Source organism: Temnothorax curvispinosus, unplaced genomic scaffold (assembly GCF_003070985.1).
Source record: "Temnothorax curvispinosus isolate PA1 unplaced genomic scaffold, ASM307098v1 QBEX01003057.1, whole genome shotgun sequence".
In the NCBI taxonomy this organism is placed as follows: domain Eukaryota; kingdom Metazoa; phylum Arthropoda; class Insecta; order Hymenoptera; family Formicidae; genus Temnothorax; species Temnothorax curvispinosus.
The window spans coordinates 14,852-31,639 of NW_020212837.1; the positions used below are offsets into that span (position 1 = coordinate 14,852).

At 34.0% G+C, this 16,788-nt stretch overlaps 4 protein-coding genes across 8 annotated transcripts; 2 read left to right on the forward strand and 2 right to left on the reverse strand.

Moving 5' to 3' along the window:
• Positions 1 to 4,482: 4,482 nt before the first annotated feature.
• On the reverse strand, positions 4,483 to 9,816 carry LOC112452215 (vesicle-fusing ATPase 1-like). Its single transcript, XM_025012325.1, has 10 exons — positions 9,698 to 9,816; positions 9,356 to 9,444; positions 7,794 to 8,018; positions 6,936 to 7,563; positions 6,473 to 6,697; positions 5,882 to 6,181; positions 5,294 to 5,584; positions 5,008 to 5,192; positions 4,771 to 4,929; positions 4,483 to 4,647 (listed from the first exon to the last, which is right to left on the reverse strand). Exons 1-10 carry the CDS (start codon positions 9,707 to 9,709, stop codon positions 4,530 to 4,532), a joined length of 2,232 nt encoding a protein of 743 aa, XP_024868093.1. The 5' UTR covers positions 9,710 to 9,816; the 3' UTR covers positions 4,483 to 4,529.
• A 417-nt stretch (positions 9,817 to 10,233) lies between these two features.
• On the forward strand, positions 10,234 to 11,188 carry LOC112452218. 3 transcript variants are annotated; one of them, XM_025012329.1, is made up of 4 exons: positions 10,234 to 10,342; positions 10,481 to 10,647; positions 10,721 to 10,899; positions 11,023 to 11,188. In XM_025012329.1, exons 1-4 carry the CDS (start codon positions 10,287 to 10,289, stop codon positions 11,164 to 11,166), a joined length of 546 nt encoding a protein of 181 aa, XP_024868097.1. In that variant the 5' UTR covers positions 10,234 to 10,286; the 3' UTR covers positions 11,167 to 11,188. The 3 variants fall into 3 exon arrangements, with proteins under 3 accessions (XP_024868097.1, XP_024868099.1, XP_024868098.1); XM_025012331.1 differs by having other exon boundaries at positions 10,278 to 10,417; XM_025012330.1 differs by having other exon boundaries at positions 10,308 to 10,323; positions 10,412 to 10,647.
• LOC112452217 (sepiapterin reductase) lies at positions 11,172 to 12,985 on the forward strand. Its single transcript, XM_025012328.1, has 3 exons — positions 11,172 to 11,429; positions 11,512 to 11,822; positions 11,909 to 12,985. Exons 1-3 carry the CDS (start codon positions 11,195 to 11,197, stop codon positions 12,149 to 12,151), a joined length of 789 nt encoding a protein of 262 aa, XP_024868096.1. The 5' UTR covers positions 11,172 to 11,194; the 3' UTR covers positions 12,152 to 12,985.
• Positions 12,986 to 13,305: 320 nt separating this feature from the next.
• On the reverse strand, positions 13,306 to 16,124 carry LOC112452201 (tetracycline resistance protein, class B-like). 3 transcript variants are annotated; one of them, XM_025012302.1, is made up of 7 exons: positions 15,822 to 16,124; positions 15,490 to 15,681; positions 15,171 to 15,431; positions 14,514 to 14,863; positions 14,087 to 14,363; positions 13,821 to 14,003; positions 13,306 to 13,705 (listed from the first exon to the last, which is right to left on the reverse strand). In XM_025012302.1, the coding sequence occupies exons 2-7, from the start codon at positions 15,572 to 15,574 to the stop codon at positions 13,467 to 13,469; spliced, it is 1,395 nt and encodes a 464-aa protein (XP_024868070.1). In that variant the 5' UTR covers positions 15,575 to 15,681; positions 15,822 to 16,124; the 3' UTR covers positions 13,306 to 13,466. The 3 variants fall into 3 exon arrangements, with proteins under 3 accessions (XP_024868070.1, XP_024868071.1, XP_024868069.1); XM_025012303.1 differs by having other exon boundaries at positions 15,806 to 16,124; XM_025012301.1 differs by having other exon boundaries at positions 15,490 to 16,124.
• Positions 16,125 to 16,788: the final 664 nt, after the last annotated feature.

Genomic DNA, 16,788 nt, shown 5'->3' on the forward strand with positions numbered 1-16,788 from the left:
ATACATACACACACCTTATATTATACTCACCTATACTATAGAAAATTACGATAGAGGATGGAAAACTTTAATGGCTCTTATCACAAAATAGATACACAACCAATAATTATATGTATACACGTAACTTTTTTTTATCCTCGTCAGACTCTTATCTGACCATCCATTTTTCACATTTAGAATTATTTTATGTGGAATATTATACAGGTAAATGTGTACATTAAGGAGATAGCCTGATGTAGAACGCCAAAACAAGCTCTTTTTCTGGATTTTTTAAAAAAGAAACTACTTAATATATATTTTTGCAATTAACACTATTTATTGTGTACATATTGAAATGTTCAAATTAATTTTTTTGAATAAATATATGTAAGTACACAGGAGTTATGCGATCAAATACGAAGGTGGCTTCGAAAATTCTTTCTGAATGGCGTACACTCTAGCATCCCGTAGAACGATCTGACACAAAAAAAATTTTTTTGTAAAGTTTATGAGTATAGTTTCTAGTTATACCTAAAACATGATTTGTTTTATCATAAAAAATGTTAAAAATGGTGGTTTGAAAAAAAAAATTTTTTTGCATGAATTTCGCACTTTTTTTTGTTTATAATTTTTTTGGACAAAATTTTTAGTACATATTATAGGTATAAGTTCAAGGCAATTTAATTACCTTTAATTAAAAAAAAAATAATCTGGATCCATCAAAAATATTTTGAGTTATCGTGTACGCCAATTTCAAAAACATGGTTTTGAGAAAAACGCGTTTAAAGTTTTCGAATAAGAAAGAAGGTTGATAAAAGCTTATTATTGTTAATTTACCTATACTTTTTGGTCAATCTGCTATCCCTGGTCCATATAATATCCCCTCAACTTCTTCATACAGCTCGTTTTGCTCCAATAGCCGTTGTTTATGTATATTTTTTAGTTCGCGAGCAATGCTTTTACTTCGACGATTCTGGTCGAACGGTCGTACGGCTATTATTAATTTTGTCGGCATAATCTCTGCATGCTGTCCCAATAACTATTTCCAAATCTGACATTATGTTTAGCACTGACAGATAGCCTTCGTTAAATATTCCAGCTGCTATGTAAGCAGCAATCTCTATGATCTTCCGGCTGCAGTGGTGTTTTGGAGCAAACCGCCAAACAGTAGAGTTGAAAAAACGCTTGTTGAAACTCTTGTTCGCATTTTGGATATGCCCACCCAAACACCTTTCGAGCAGCTCTTTCTTCGACAAATCTTCACAAATCAGCCGGCAACGAGCCTTTTCAAAGACCGTTGAGAGCTCCCCCCAGCATCCTGCTCCTCGGAGCGCTCGACCATGCGCACCGATCGAGCTCATTTTAGCCCGCTAAAATCTAAATTCATGCTTAGAGTTTAAGGAGCGTATTCTAGAGATAGAATACTATCGATTTAAGCAAAAAAAAATTCAATTTTTTGAAGCCGCTACACCAGGCTACCCCCTTAATTTTTGGTTCACTTGACTCCTTTATAAAAGACGTTATTAAAGGCCTTCTACATTCGTGGGTAATTTTATTTCTGTCTTGCATTGATAGCAGATCACATTGATTAATACAGAGACAAGTAGTCGATTATATTACAGCACATAAGAAATATTGCACAAGCGAAATTTCTTCACAAGACGTCCGCGATACATATGGATTCGTTTCTTATCTTATACACATATAATGCATGTAATTAGTTTGCTGAATTGTTCAAACTATACAGATACAATTAACACAATTGTGTACAAAAAAATAAATAAACTTATATTATTGTTCGTTAATAATTCACAATCATAGCAACTGATATCCTAATAACAAATTACATACTATATATAGATCTATCTTAAATCGTACTAATAAAAATAAAAGTACAACATATATATATGTGTAACGCATCCTTCTCATTAATCCCTCGCGATTATTCAGAACAGAATAAATGTATCTCACGTGATAATTGGAATGTTTCTCTATTAATACACGCCGAAGATAGCGAAGAATTATTGACACAGATATTGACTAAAATTCGGCTATCCTCTTATGACTATTCTACCTATTATAATTTTTCTCTTTCTCCGAACCATAGTGACAAACATTGATTCAACACATGTGCACAATTATCCATTGCGTATAATACACATGTGCACTCGTAGATGCATCCAACAATAAATACAAGGCATACGAGAATATAATAGGTATATCTCTTTGTATATAGCTATATTTATTGCTATTCAATAATTAAAAGTAGAATACCACAACGTCTACTCATCGTCTTACGGACAAGTGTCAATCTGTCATATTCTTATAAAACAATTCTTTCTCAATTACAAACTAGAACAGCGTTTCCCTAACTGTCTTCTGATATATGAATCTTTTAGCATGTACAAGAAGATTGTTAACGTGTCCCTCCAGTGGTTTTTCCTTTTTATAAATTTTAACTCTCTTATGATGTCATTCATAATAAATAATAAGACAAGATATTCATGTTTAAAAAACATCCTTTTTTCTCTATTTTACTTCCTAGTATTATTTAAAATAAAATATTTTTTTATTAATAAATATTTTTTTTTCTTATAACACATAAAAGTAATATTATGGATATAAACTAGATTATTAATTGTATCAAATTAACTATATTCATACGTTAAAATAATTATGTACTGCAAATATGTGTAGAGAACTTGGTCAAAAAATTTATTAATTATCCATTTCCTTAATACGTTTAATTTGCTGATGACTGTTGCATTAATGAACTATCGCTTAAATAGACATACTCTCATATTACATCTCTCCTATTTCTCCAATAAAGTCGCAAGTTTTTCGCGAATAGGAAGCACTGTTCTAAAATCACATCTGTTTACACATTCAAACTGTTCTTTAAAAATATATGTGCTGGAATAAATATGTATCACGTAATGTACAACTATAGAAATATGTCCAGCTGTACCCATACTCTTCATTTATAGCTGCTTTTATTGCAATCCTGTGTTAATGCTATTTATAGAAATCTTTTTTCTCCATCTACGTTATAATCAGGATTATAACTTAGAAAGATAAGAAATTATCATCAAACTTTTAAATAGCAAATGACATTGGTGCAATCGTTTCTACGACAGCTAAAGCTAATTGTAAGTACAATTTTATTAATATAAGTACAATTTTTTTTAATAAAAATGTTTTATCGACTTAGGGCTGATTGTTTCAACCTGTTGGTAAGTAAACTAACTAATAGTTAAATCATATGTCTATCTTTGTCTAATTTGAAAGAAAAACGAAGACATATATATATATATATATATATATATATAATTTAACTTTTAGTTAGTTTACCAACAAGTTGGAACAATCAACCCTTAATCATATATTAAATATATATAAGCCATATGAGGAAGAGAGAAATGCTGGTATAATGCAATCAACGATCGTTACACTAAAATCAGGTATTGTACGCGTCGTTTCAAATGTTTCCGTCTTTTTTTTACATATATATGTTTCCGTAGTAACTATATAATAATTGTACATTATTATGCAATAATTGAATATCTGTTGAAGTTGAGGCAAATTATTACTTCCAAATGCAAATAAACCCAACAAATAAATCCGTTAGGCTCTTGGATTACCGCGATCATGTTAGATCATGACGTCAGAGGCGAGAAATGACATGCTGAGAATCCTTGTGTGCTATTTTCAAATTAAAAAAATATTTAAATAAAAAAACATTTCAGATCGCTTTAACTTATAAAATGTTCCGAAAATCTATATCTTTCCTATCCATCCTTTTTCCTTATACCTGCGCAATAAGTCTGCATGACTAGGTTTCATTTATCAATCACATTCATTTTACGGTTGTTTATTAACTGTTAAGGGAAAAGGATAGTTTTCGAAATACACATTTTATAAGTGTGTTAAAGTAATTTGAAGTGTTTTTTCATTTAAGTATTTTTATTTAAAAATAGCACGCAAAGATTCTCAGCGTGTCATTTCTGATTTCTGATGGTACGATCTAACATGGTCACGGCGAATACCCAGGAGCCTTAAGCCGTTAAAAGTCTGTAAAATAAAGAAATTGGATTTCTAAAGTTAATAAAAAAAATAAAATTAAATCAAATTAAGATGACATAAAAGTTACTTGTTATGAAAATATTATACGAAAATATGATATTCATCTTTGTAATTTACAAAACTAAATAACATTTGTTTAAATATCTGTAATAATGTAGTACTTGACAGAGTTAATTACGTGTTTTCAGATATGCATCACAATCTAAGCGATATTATCTATTTTCTAACCTGTTACAAGAACTCATTGTAACACTGAGAAGATCTAAATATCACTGATTATATCTCTCACTTATACACAGAAGCTATAAATTTCTCTATTTAAATTACTACAATCTGAGACTGCGTTCGTTTTGGGGAATGATCAAAGTCAGCTTGAGCAATCTGAACTCGAAAGAAGCTATGCTTAGAAGTATTCTTTACTTTTTCTGTACTACCAAAAGTAACGCAGCTCGAAATGGAATAACGTCTTACTCTAGACCGCCTTCTTCTTCCAGTTTCGATAAGAATTTTGCGACTCTGTAACTTGGTTCCACTTGACGTGCCATATCTACTAGGCAGAGCAATTTCTTAATACCGATGAATACACTGAAATCATAAAATACAATGATGATAAAATATATATTATAGAAATATATGCTCTATATGTCTCATATACATGTCACATATAGTGTCTAAATAAAATTGTTAATAAGAATTTTAATATCTTACCGTTTTCCTTTAACCTTTGCATGCAAGGAAGCCATTTCTTTTTTTGAGAAGAGATCAACTTCTTCCAGCACGTTCAACAGATGATCAGGGGTTGACAAATTAGGCACATGAAGGATGGTATTAAATGCTGAAAGTAGTTCTAGATCATCTAAAACTTGTCTGCAAAAAGAAATATATTATAAAGAATATGTATGTTTTTTAATAATTTTTCTTAAAAAAAAAAAGTTCTTATTTTACCTGCGACTAGAAGTGCACAGAATCAATAATTTACGACCAGGCGGCGGCGATTTCTTCAATAACACCAAAAGTGCTTGCAATGTCAGATTAGAATATCTTGGTCCAATTGGGCCGTAATCTAATAGACGTTCAATATTATCAACTAAAATGCAGCTGAGCTGCGAACGATATGCATCGTCGAATACCTAAAATTTCACAAATGGTATTCCAAGTTTTACATCAGATATAATTATAAGTATTTACTACGAGATAAACTTGTATAGACAATATAAAATGAGTACCATACCTTCCGTATGGAAAGACATTTTGCAGATTCAATAAAACCGACCATGTCTTCAGGTGTACACACTTTAACAAATGGAAAGTCTGAATTCTTTGCAATTTGTGCAGCAAGAGTGGTCTTTCCGCTATTCGGTGGTCCTTCCAAAAGAACAGAAACGAGTCCAGATCCTTCAGTCGCTCGAGCTTGTTGAATGCATAAACTGCCATCAGCGAGAATTTCAGCCACTGGGCTTCCCCAATTAATAATCCCACGAGTCAACAATTGATTCAATACTTCAGCACTTGTACCAAATGCCTGAAGGATGTGAAAATTTAACATTTAACTGTTATCATATGTCTTACATAAATGCGTATTAACTATTTAAAATGACGAAATATGTAGTTATATGAACCAAAAGTTTATCCATTAAAAATATATATAATTAAAAAAAAGACGTAGCATTATTAGATATAGCGTTATTCAATAAGAATAAATAATTAATAATATATAGTATGTCAAAACGGGTTGTGTAAAATTACGTATCATGTAGTACAAAAGATTCGTCTAATAAAATAATTTTCGAATAAAAAGTCTTTAATTCTTATCACTTACCGGTTTAACATCATGCTCCAATGCATGGAAAAAATCGCCTTTAGTTACCATAAGCTTCTCCATAGCGGATGGATCTACTTCCACCTTGCTAGAAGCTTTAATTAGTCGATTCATGGCGGTGCTCTGTGCCGCTCTAACTAAACCTTCCAACTCTGCACCACTAAAATTCTTAGTTAAAGTGGCCAACTCTTTCAAGTCTACGTCAGGCGCTATTTTTTTATAATCTTTCATTCGGGATGTGTGAATATTAAGAATTTGGAACCGCCCATGTTCGTCTGGTAAGCTAATTTCCATTTGTAACTTTAAGCATAGAAAAGCATAGAGGCATATTTAAAACAAATATTATATGTATAACGAATAAATGTTATTATATTAATATTCATATTACGAGCAAGCAAATCAACAAAAGAACAGCAAATCTATTTAAAAATCTTTCTTTGATATATCTCTTAACAAGGTATATCGATCAAAGTGGAGTAAATTCAATTAAACGTAAATTGAACGCAAAAAAACGTTCTGTTCATATTTGCATTCGTATATATGCGTAGCTTTAAAAAGATTGTTTATCTTATTAAACAAATTCAATTTTACCTCTAATCTGCCAGGTCTTAACAAGGCCTCATCAATCATATCTCTTCTGTTGGTCATACCAATAACAAGAATGTTGTTTAATTGTTCGACACCGTCAATCTTTGCAAGAAGCTGATTAACCACTGTATCATGAACCCCCGTGTTTCCAGCAACACTACCTCGAGATTTACAGATGGCATCTATCTCATCGAATATGATTATGTGAAGTCCGCTGTTTGGTCCAAGCTAAAAATATACAACATATTTCTTCCGTCCTTTTCTCCTGTTACACGTAAAAGATCTGATTTAAATACAATACTGGCCTAGTTTACACCGATCACTTGATACGCGTATTAAATAGTAAATAACTAGTAAATAAGTCTGATTATTGGCTGATCAGTTCAAATATACTATTTGATACGCGTATCAAGAGATCGGTGTAAACTAGGCCATTGTGTCTCCAAATACATTTCAAATTATTTACCTTCTTTTCTTCTTCTTCCGCATCAGCAAATAATCTTCTGATATTAGCCTCGCTCTCTCCAACATATTTATCTAAAATTTGTGGACCATTTACAATTTTCGGCTCCCTTGCATTTAACATCGTTCCTATTTGCCGAGCCATTAACGTCTTTCCCGTGCCAGGTGGTCCATACAGCAAGATTCCTTTTACATGCTTGCAACCCAATTGAGTGACAATCTCCGTTGGAAAAACGCGGGATGCAAATGCTCTTCGGAAAATGGCACTAAATTCTTTATCCAAGCCACCAATGCCCATTTTCTGAAAGTCCCAATCTGGATTGATAATTGTCTGTCGGAGAGCTTTTCCTTTAGACTGTCCAACAAGATTCAGGCTGGAGTTCTCCGCCTTCTCAAATTGTATTATAGTGTCGCCCAAGCAACGTCCCATTTTTGTCTTCTTAGGCACTGTACTTTGTCCTGAACTGATGGCTGATAGGTCAGCAGCTTCCAAACTTTTGACAACTAATCCAAGCAGTTTCTTATCCTTAAATTGAAATGCCAGCTGCTGACCCACGGTGAATGCCTGCCCAGAAAACTGTAGCAAGAAGTCCTTGGCCATTTCGTCTGTATTGTATGGCTCCAAAGTGACACTGAAATAACAATAGATAAATGTAGTAATTATAAAAGAAAAAAACTAATGGAAATTTGACTATAAAACTCAGATCAAGATTTGTTGTGTCTATATATAAATTTATTATAAATTGTGTTTATTCAATTAAAATATTTTATAAATTATATTATATAGAATTATACTATATAGAAATTCTAATCATTTTGTCATATATGTATATAATATAAATAAATTTTTTGCCAAACATACAACTTCTTCTGTAGGAAATCAGCTTCCAAGACGATGTTGCATAAACATTCCGTGTTAGAAGTAGGATCAAAATGGTACGGCCGAACTTCAATCTCTTGATTGAGAGACAACGTCGCCCACTTTCGTTGAGGTAAGCTGAAGCCAACTGTGCCACGTGGAATCTCATGATGCGTTCTCACAGTAAACACAAAATGATAATTTGGTGCTGTAGTTACTTCAATGTGCCTGTAACGAATAAAAAAATAAATGTACCAATCAATATTGTCTTATCACATTATGATTTAAAATGTGGCTCTGTAATCTATAAAGTCGCATAAATTTTTGAGAAATTTTGAAATAAAACATTTAGGCATAGTTTATAGAATTAAGTACAGAGTTTATATAATCTAGTAAAATATAGAATATATATGATTTAGAGAGTTTCTATTTCAAAACATATAAATGTATTTATATTGAACAAATAATTTGTTATTTTAATGCCATTTTTTATTCCATCTGAAATTGTTCCTAAAATACAGATAAACATTTTACATAACATAAACATGCATTATTTATGATAACTCGAATTCCTAATTGGCTTCAGCAAGGCAAATAGGTAATTACGAAGGAGAGAGGCTTTCTCACCAATTTGGCTGAAACTTTACAATTTTGTGTATTTTGGTATGTAAAACATGAATCTATAAGTTAAAATTGTCTTCGTTAAGGAAAAAAGTTATTAAGTACTAAAGTTGACAGTTGTGTGGTAAGGATCTGTTATTTATTATACTTTGTATTTATAAGCTTTTCAATATGCCAATTATTTTCTAAAATAATTTATGTTTTTTGTTAAAGCAGAGAATAGTTGATTCATCTATTCTCTGCTTTAACAAAAAACATAAATTATTATTTTCCTTGAAAAATATGTAGTTCCTAGAAAAATATTGTACTGAATATGCCATAATATATTGAGTTACATGGTTAATAAAAAAGATAATAGAAATAGGAGTTATTATGCTTATTTTAAAGCAGAAAATAATTAGCATATTGAAAAGTCTATAAATACAAAGTATAATAAATGACAGACATCCTAACCACGCAACTGTCAACTTTAGTACTTAATAACTTTTCTCCTAATTGAGAGCGACAATTTCAACTTATAGATTCATGTTTTATGTATCAAAATACACAAAATTGTGAAGTTTCAGCCAAATTGGTGAAGAAGCTCCTCTCCTTCATAATTACTAGCAAATATATGGATATTTGTAAGATATATATGATTGTACAATATATAATAAATTCTTAAAATATATTGGTGAATTAAATAATCAATTATGGTGGAATTTTTTAAAATAATTTTCTTTTGTATAAAATAATTTATTGCCTTACTTCAACCTATACTTATATTATATTCCACTTGGAATTGTTTCCAAGACACAAATAAGCATATATAGTACAGATATGGAATAATTTATGGAAAAATTTAATACGAATATATAATTATTCCATAAATGATTAGGGAGACAGTCATGTGGATGTAAGATAATTATAATTATATACGTCAAATTGTGTGCAAATTCTTCTACCTGACATCATCAGGGAAATCATCGGCGTTTATAATAGCACAGTTGGAGAGACTGAGCTCGTCCGTGGGACACCTCACTGCTTTCATGCGCTGAACCAGAAAAGATTACATTACTTCATATTTTATGCAAGACAACAAGCCTGACAAAGGGGAGTTATTGATGCGGCTTCGATTCGAAGGGAGGGAGGAACAACGGAAGCGGAGCAGATTGTGCAGATTTCTGAAGTGGTTTCGCGCTCTCTTATCCGTGAAATCGAGAATTCTGGTTTTACGTTGTCCTTTCACACGATGACAAACGGACATCATAGCCGCAGTGCGTTTTATTTCCGCGATCGGTACTCACCATCTTTGACATGTTACGATGGAAAATCAACGGATCCTGATTCCTGGCCGCACTACTACGACACAGTAGCAGTAGCGCAACCGTCTGCACTTTTGATATTGATGCGGCCAAAGCTGTTCGCGATCATGCGCGACAGACAGAGAAGGGGTCTGTTCGCGTTGCTTGCACTTTTTGCACTCAGCATCTTCGCTTTCTCTCTCTCTCCAACGGCCGAATATATATTTATCTCATTTCAAGTGCAAAAATGTTTGGTGATTTCAAGCAACGCGAACAAGCCTAAGGAGAGAGCGAGCGGTTGCCGTCTGCGTCACGTTTGAAAGCTCCCATCGGAAATATTCCGTCTGTTCTTTTTCGAAGAACTTCCTAAACAGCTAGGGGCACGTATTCGACATTCGTATTGGCTTTTGGCTCTTGCGCCTCCTGCACACGGGACGCGGTAAAGGGACTAGTATTCATCGTTTACGAAAATTTTGGAAGATTTACGTTAGTTCAACTTGCGGCCACCAGGCGTGCTAGGGAGAATTTCTTTTCTTTGCGTCGCCAATCGCAATCGGTGTTCAGTTTTCGCTCATTCGCTGGTCCATGGAGGATGGAGGCGGGGTATCGACATTCGACAATCAACGTCCTTTTTATCAATTGGAGTGGGTTAGTGGGTATACTTAAACTCGATACGACGCAATCTCGTCGCGTATGTGTGATTAGTAGGGGAAAAAAGTGAAAGTATGCATGACGTGGTGAAATGATAAAAAAAGGTCGTAGATAACAACTTGAAGCTTGATTTAGAATGAAAACGAACGTCAGCGATCCTTGGCGCGGAACGCTTGCGGAAACGACGGTCGACAACGACGACTCGCCTAATGATCGTTTTGAAGATTCTTTCTTGGACGCGAAAATCAGTCACCGTACTCATCGTCGGCTGTCCGATTCGGAGCAGTATCTACAAAAGCTATGTAAGATGCCAGCTGTGTAAGATGATTCACTTTCGGTATTTTATCACGGTTTCTAATTCTTTTCCAATGACAGACTCTAGGTTGAAGGTGCTTCAGGGAGGTACCACAAAAAAGGACCTTGTAACGTCGCTATCAGGAGCAAAGGAGGATTGCATTGCACGTTTAATCACCTCTGGAAACAATCCCCAGTCTGAGGAAGAAGCTGAGTTGGCGTCAAATCCTCTGATACGGCACATAGCCCCTCATCTACAGGTGAGCATCTGGATAATAATAAACTATCTCATTACATTTGTTTGCAACTTGAATCTTTCAAAATAACCAATAAAATCATTTTGCGAAGAAAATCTCATTTGTAAACTCATTTGACTTGTTTAGGCCTTGACGGCCAGTGAAGTAGTTCATCTCCTGAAGGCAGACGTACTTCAAGCAACCATACAGGCTGAGCGAGAAGGAGATATTACAGAGGAATTGCAAACGAGCCAGCCGTCAACAGAGCTCAAAGCAGAGCATAATAACTAGTTTTCGTAAAGTTGCAACGTAATACGCCATGTCAGTTGAAGCATTGTCTGGTAAAGTTTTTCTTTTGGTCACTGGTGCGAGTCGTGGTATCGGTAGGCAAATAGCAATAACATTTGGCTCGCTACTGGAGGAAGGCTCACGTGTGCTTTTATTAGCGAGGAATAAGGATGCATTGCGAAAAGTTGCAAGTAATATACCTTCCAAAGTGGAAGTTTACACCGCTAGTACAGACTTAAGTAAATCAACTGATGTCGAGTTTCAAGGTAAATCGAAGTTCTTACAAGATCGAGCATATTAATCATTTTTCACACAATCGCTTTTCACGAAAAATTTAAAATATCCTAGAATTCTTATCGGAAGCTTTGAAAGAAACTACTTCCGACGCATTTGATCGAGTAGTCCTGGTACATAATGTAGGCTCTTTGGGCGATCTCTCTAAATCTGTAAACGATATGATGGATGTGAACAGCTGGAGAGAACTTTATCATCTAAACATGTTCATACCTGCCATATTAAATGCGGTGGTCATGAATACATTTGATAATAAAACCATTAAGAAGACGGTTATCAATATTACATCTTTATACGCTATTCAAGCAGGCATTGGCAGTGGTCAATATTCCTCAGTGAAAGCAGCAAGAGAAATGTACTTTAAGGTGTGTATGTGTGCGTGTTTTTTAATTACCACGTAATCACGAATATATATTTTTCCAATTATTAATATGCTTTTTTCTTCGTACAGGTTTTTGCATTAGAAAATCCTGATGCTAATGTGTTAAGTTACTCACCGGGACCTGTCGACACGGATATGTTCACAACGGTATGCGAAACTATCGCCGATCCCGAAGCTAAAAAGATGTATATTGAGATGCGACAAAAGAAAACCGTGTTGACTACAGAACAGACTGTTAATCGTCTTGTGCAAATCTTGAAAGAACGTAAATACAATGCAGCCGATCATGTGGATTATTACGATAACTTGTGAAGCAAAAATAATTATGTTTATAGAGAGAAAGTAAAGCATAAAATTCGCCTCAGCGAATAAATTTATTCTTTTATATTGAAAATAATTTTGCTCTATATAATTTTGCTCCTTAAAGATGTGACGTATAATAATCTACGAAATAATATAAACATAGATAATTCTCTTTATAAATGATTTTATAATTAATTTATAATTTTTTAAAATTCTCCCTTGAATGGATAAGTTGGTAATATTAAAATAACAATATTTATAAAGGAATTGTACAATTTTATTTTTTTTAATCACACATGAAATTATTTTTCTTTTACCTATACAGAGTGATTTATAAAGTACATGTAAATACTTTGTGGATTTATGGATGCAATGTAGAGGTAAAAATAAGACCTAAGAGGTAAAAATGTTCTATACAACTTTTTCTGAAACTCCTTAATTTCAGAGTTATGATGTAATACATAATACCTTGCTAGGCATAAACAACATGAAGGCAGTACTTATGAGCCTTAGGACGTGTCATGTTCATTCTTCAACATAGTAGATGTTTGTTATTTCTACACCTCACTACAGTTGATTACACCACATCCTACACCACGTCTCTTTAACTTTTAATCCTGTTCAAAATGAGTTTGAACAGATTCTGTGACATTCAGAGATCATTAAGGCGACGAGCAAGTCTCTGTCTTAGAGTTCAGGGAAATCACTTTAAAAAACGTATTATGAAAACTGTACTAATCTGTGAACTCTAGAAGAAATGACTTTTAGTTTGTGTTGAGTTTGTTATCCGTTCTTTGATACACAGCTCTGAAATAAAGCAATAGCAGAAAAAGTTGTATAGAACATTTTAGTCTTATTTTTATCTCTACATTACACCCACAAAGTATTTACATATACTTATGAATCACCCGATATATATATATATATATATATATATATATATATATATATATATATATATATACATAAGGTATATAAACATTTATTCTCTTGTACTATAAATATAATTTAACAATATTTTTTCCTAATCATAAAAATAGATTATATATATTATGTGAGCATTACATTATATATAAAAATATAAAGCTATTAATTGAAGATTATTCGTAATAATAATTAATTGAAACATTTTAAGGACTGACTTTTTTTATTCACAGCATGTATATTATAAAAAATTTTATATTATAAAATCCACAAATATATATAAAGAATACACGCTTTATGTTACTTAAAAAAACGCGTATGAGGATAGATTTTCGTATTTGGTTTATCACTTGGTTTATCTTGTGAATATATTTTGTACTTGTTTTTCCTCGATAAGATATTAATGAATTGAGTCATTATCTTCCGCCAAAGGAGTAAAAGGCACTGTAATACTTTTTACCATTTGTATCTGCATATATATCAGTATTACAATAGTTATGACATAGAATAGTGCTGATAAAAACCACACTGGTAGAGGATATAAAGGTGGCATGTAGTGGGCGTAGAGAAAAGTATACAGAGAAGCTGCCGCAAATGGTAACAGTGTCTCTAGAGACATAGCTAAAGCGAAAACCTTCCCTGTTGAAATAAGTACACTTTAAAATACACATTTAAGAGTATTTCATTTCTGGCACGATTCTAAATTTTCACTTTTTTTTACAATTATTTATTAAAATCAAAAGACGAGGTTTACCTGTGTCTTGCGTAGGCACCACCTTGGATAATATAGCACGTATCATCGGTCGGGATATGTTACCAAACATTCCTAGAACCATTGATAAATACATATGCCAAGACTGCCATGTAAAGGCACGTACCAAGGCACTACCAAACGACGATGTAACAGATACTATGGCAACTACAGCCTCTGGAAATCCTAAATCATACAAGTATCTAAGTTCTCGAGAAATTATTGCAACAAATAACGAAGTATGTTTTTCGATATCACCAAAACAATACCTGCGTATTTCCGCATTAATCTAATACCAGATATCATGCCGAGTCCTCCCACCACAACATCCATAGCTACATAAGTGGAGTACTTTTCTACGGTCCAACCAAGTCGCGCGCTTGCAAACAGATACCCAATAGCGAGATTACCTTCAAAAACAATCAAGAGAAACGTAAGACAAGCTATGCAACTCCAGACTAACGACCTATTGAATCCATCTCTCTTCTTGACACACGCATTAATAAGATCCTTTACTAACGTACAGTCAAATACCTTGCGGATACCCTGTAAAGACAGATAAAAGCAACGATTACTCGTAATTCATTTGAAACGATGTTCATTATTTCATCTTATTGTTAGTCTCTAAGCTACATTGTGCGACTAACTAAGCTACTTCTGCAAAAAATGACTTTATGAATTCTTTGAAACACCTACAGAAGTTTGACTCTGTACAGTTTCTGGAACAAAAAATAATATGTACAACGTTGCCAGAGTGCAGAGCATAGTCGCAACACTGAATACAGCGGTGTAGCCGTACGCATCCAATATCACTGGACCAGAAAGCAGTCCGATTAGGACACCGAGAGAGACCCATGCATCTAACCAGGCTAAATGCCATGCCCGCTCGTTATCGTCCGTCATATCAGTGATGTAACACATTGACGCTAACATCAATACGCTTATGCCACCCAAGAGAGCAGTAGGAATATCGGCTATCAGGAAATACCAAGGTACAACGTCCCAATTAGCCATTACAGAGAGCAGGAGATAATTCAAAGATGTACCTAAAGAAATGTACATTAAATAAATATCGACTCTTTCTCTCTCTCTCTCTCTGCCGAACGTAATAAATTACGAAAACTTTATGAAAGCAGCTACACTGCGTTTCCTAAAAAACATCACGAATTGATCGTAATAATAATACGCGATTTGTAAAATTTTTTATTTGCATTATATTCTGTGTTAATATTGTCTATCTCTATAGTAACAATCAATTATTGTAATTCAATAGAATAATATTTCTAGAAGCAATGAAGCTTCTTCTACAGCTCTTGAGCTCTACAATCATACTCGTCATAAAAATGTGATTACTTATATATCCTAAAAGCAGAACAGGTTTCCTTCCGTACTTATCACTCCATGGTCCTAGAAATAACGACAGGATTGACGGAGAAATACTGTCCAGAAAGGATTTACCCATCACAATTAAACTTGCATATGGTTGAACCATGGAATTGATTCTGAGTGCCTCCTGGCTGCTGCTATTGTTATAGAGTATCAGGCACTCCGTTTTGTTTATTTTCAACGTTGTGGTGCACGTACGATACACTATCAGATCTGTCAAGATAGTACCTGCAAAAAAATGCACGCATATAGCCGTTGTACTAACAACAAGAGATTGATTTATTACCTGACATCGACAAGGCGAGTAGTAGCAGTACTATAGGCGGCTGCACGAGTAAATAACGTCTCCATTCTGGGATAGTTCGGTCCATTATCTTCCGTAATATTCATCAAAAACCGAACACTCTCTATGCGGTAACGCGGTAACGAATGCTTGATAATACGGTCCGCAAGAGCATTCATTGACACTTGAAAGTCGCTTTGTTTAATGAAAATAATTAGGAACTGTAGATAAGCAACTGCGATATGCTCACTAATGTCTTTCGTATGAGTATCCTCGAGTATCATTCCTTAGTTTGCTGGAAAATTGTTTGTATACATACACATACGTATACTCACGTGTGCGGCTGTGTGAGTGAATATATGTCAGCATATTTTCTCGTTCCCCTGACGTAATCACGTTGGCCGCGAAATATAATTGCGATCGACCGACGATACGTTTTCGAATTTGCACACGAGTGACACACAAAGCATGATTCGCGCTGCAATTTTCTCAAATTTGCGGTAAACAATGACGCAACATTTTTTTTCGTGGAACATGAGAAAGAAAGAGAACGCGTTTGACAGGTCCAGTCAATCAGCTGATTCGTGAGTTGACAATACTTTAGCCAGAGAGAAACCTGAGAGAGGCCATCCCGGCATTTTTCGTCAATTTTTCTGTGTCGCATTTTCCGACGCGCCGCCTGAGAAAGTGCGCATCAACTACGTCGTTTCGCTCGGTAACCGCACATGGTTTGCGTCCGTGCTAATGGTTCGTGTCCGAACTAGCCAGTTACAGCTAGGGGATTAGAGACCCTGCTGCGGCCGCGGCGCACAGTGGAGCCGTTTGCGCGAATCGCGGAAAAAATTATGTTACTTGTGAAATATGCAATGAATGATCATAGAACCTTTCAATGTTGACTTATAAAAATTGCAAAAGTGTATATTTATTAAAAATTGATGATAGGAACAAGTATTTGATTGAAATTAAATAAAAATTTAATTTACATTTAATTTACGTATAAGAGCAAAGTAATTCTTGCGTCTCATCGCTTAAGTCTAAATTTTTTTGATGTGGTTTACTTCTTAAACTAGTTATTAAGGGGATCCTGCAGCCGTATGATTTACCGACATTATCGTTTTTCGATGGATCTTTTAATTGGCTTTACAGAATTGCAAGTTTTTGGTCTAGAATTAAAGTACGCACAAAAATCTAGGGCAGAAAACGCGATTTTATATCAAAAACGCCAAAAAATTAAAAATGTTACTTATTTGGGGACATACGCAGCTGTCACCTGACGACAATATTTGCTTAAAACAAAAATTC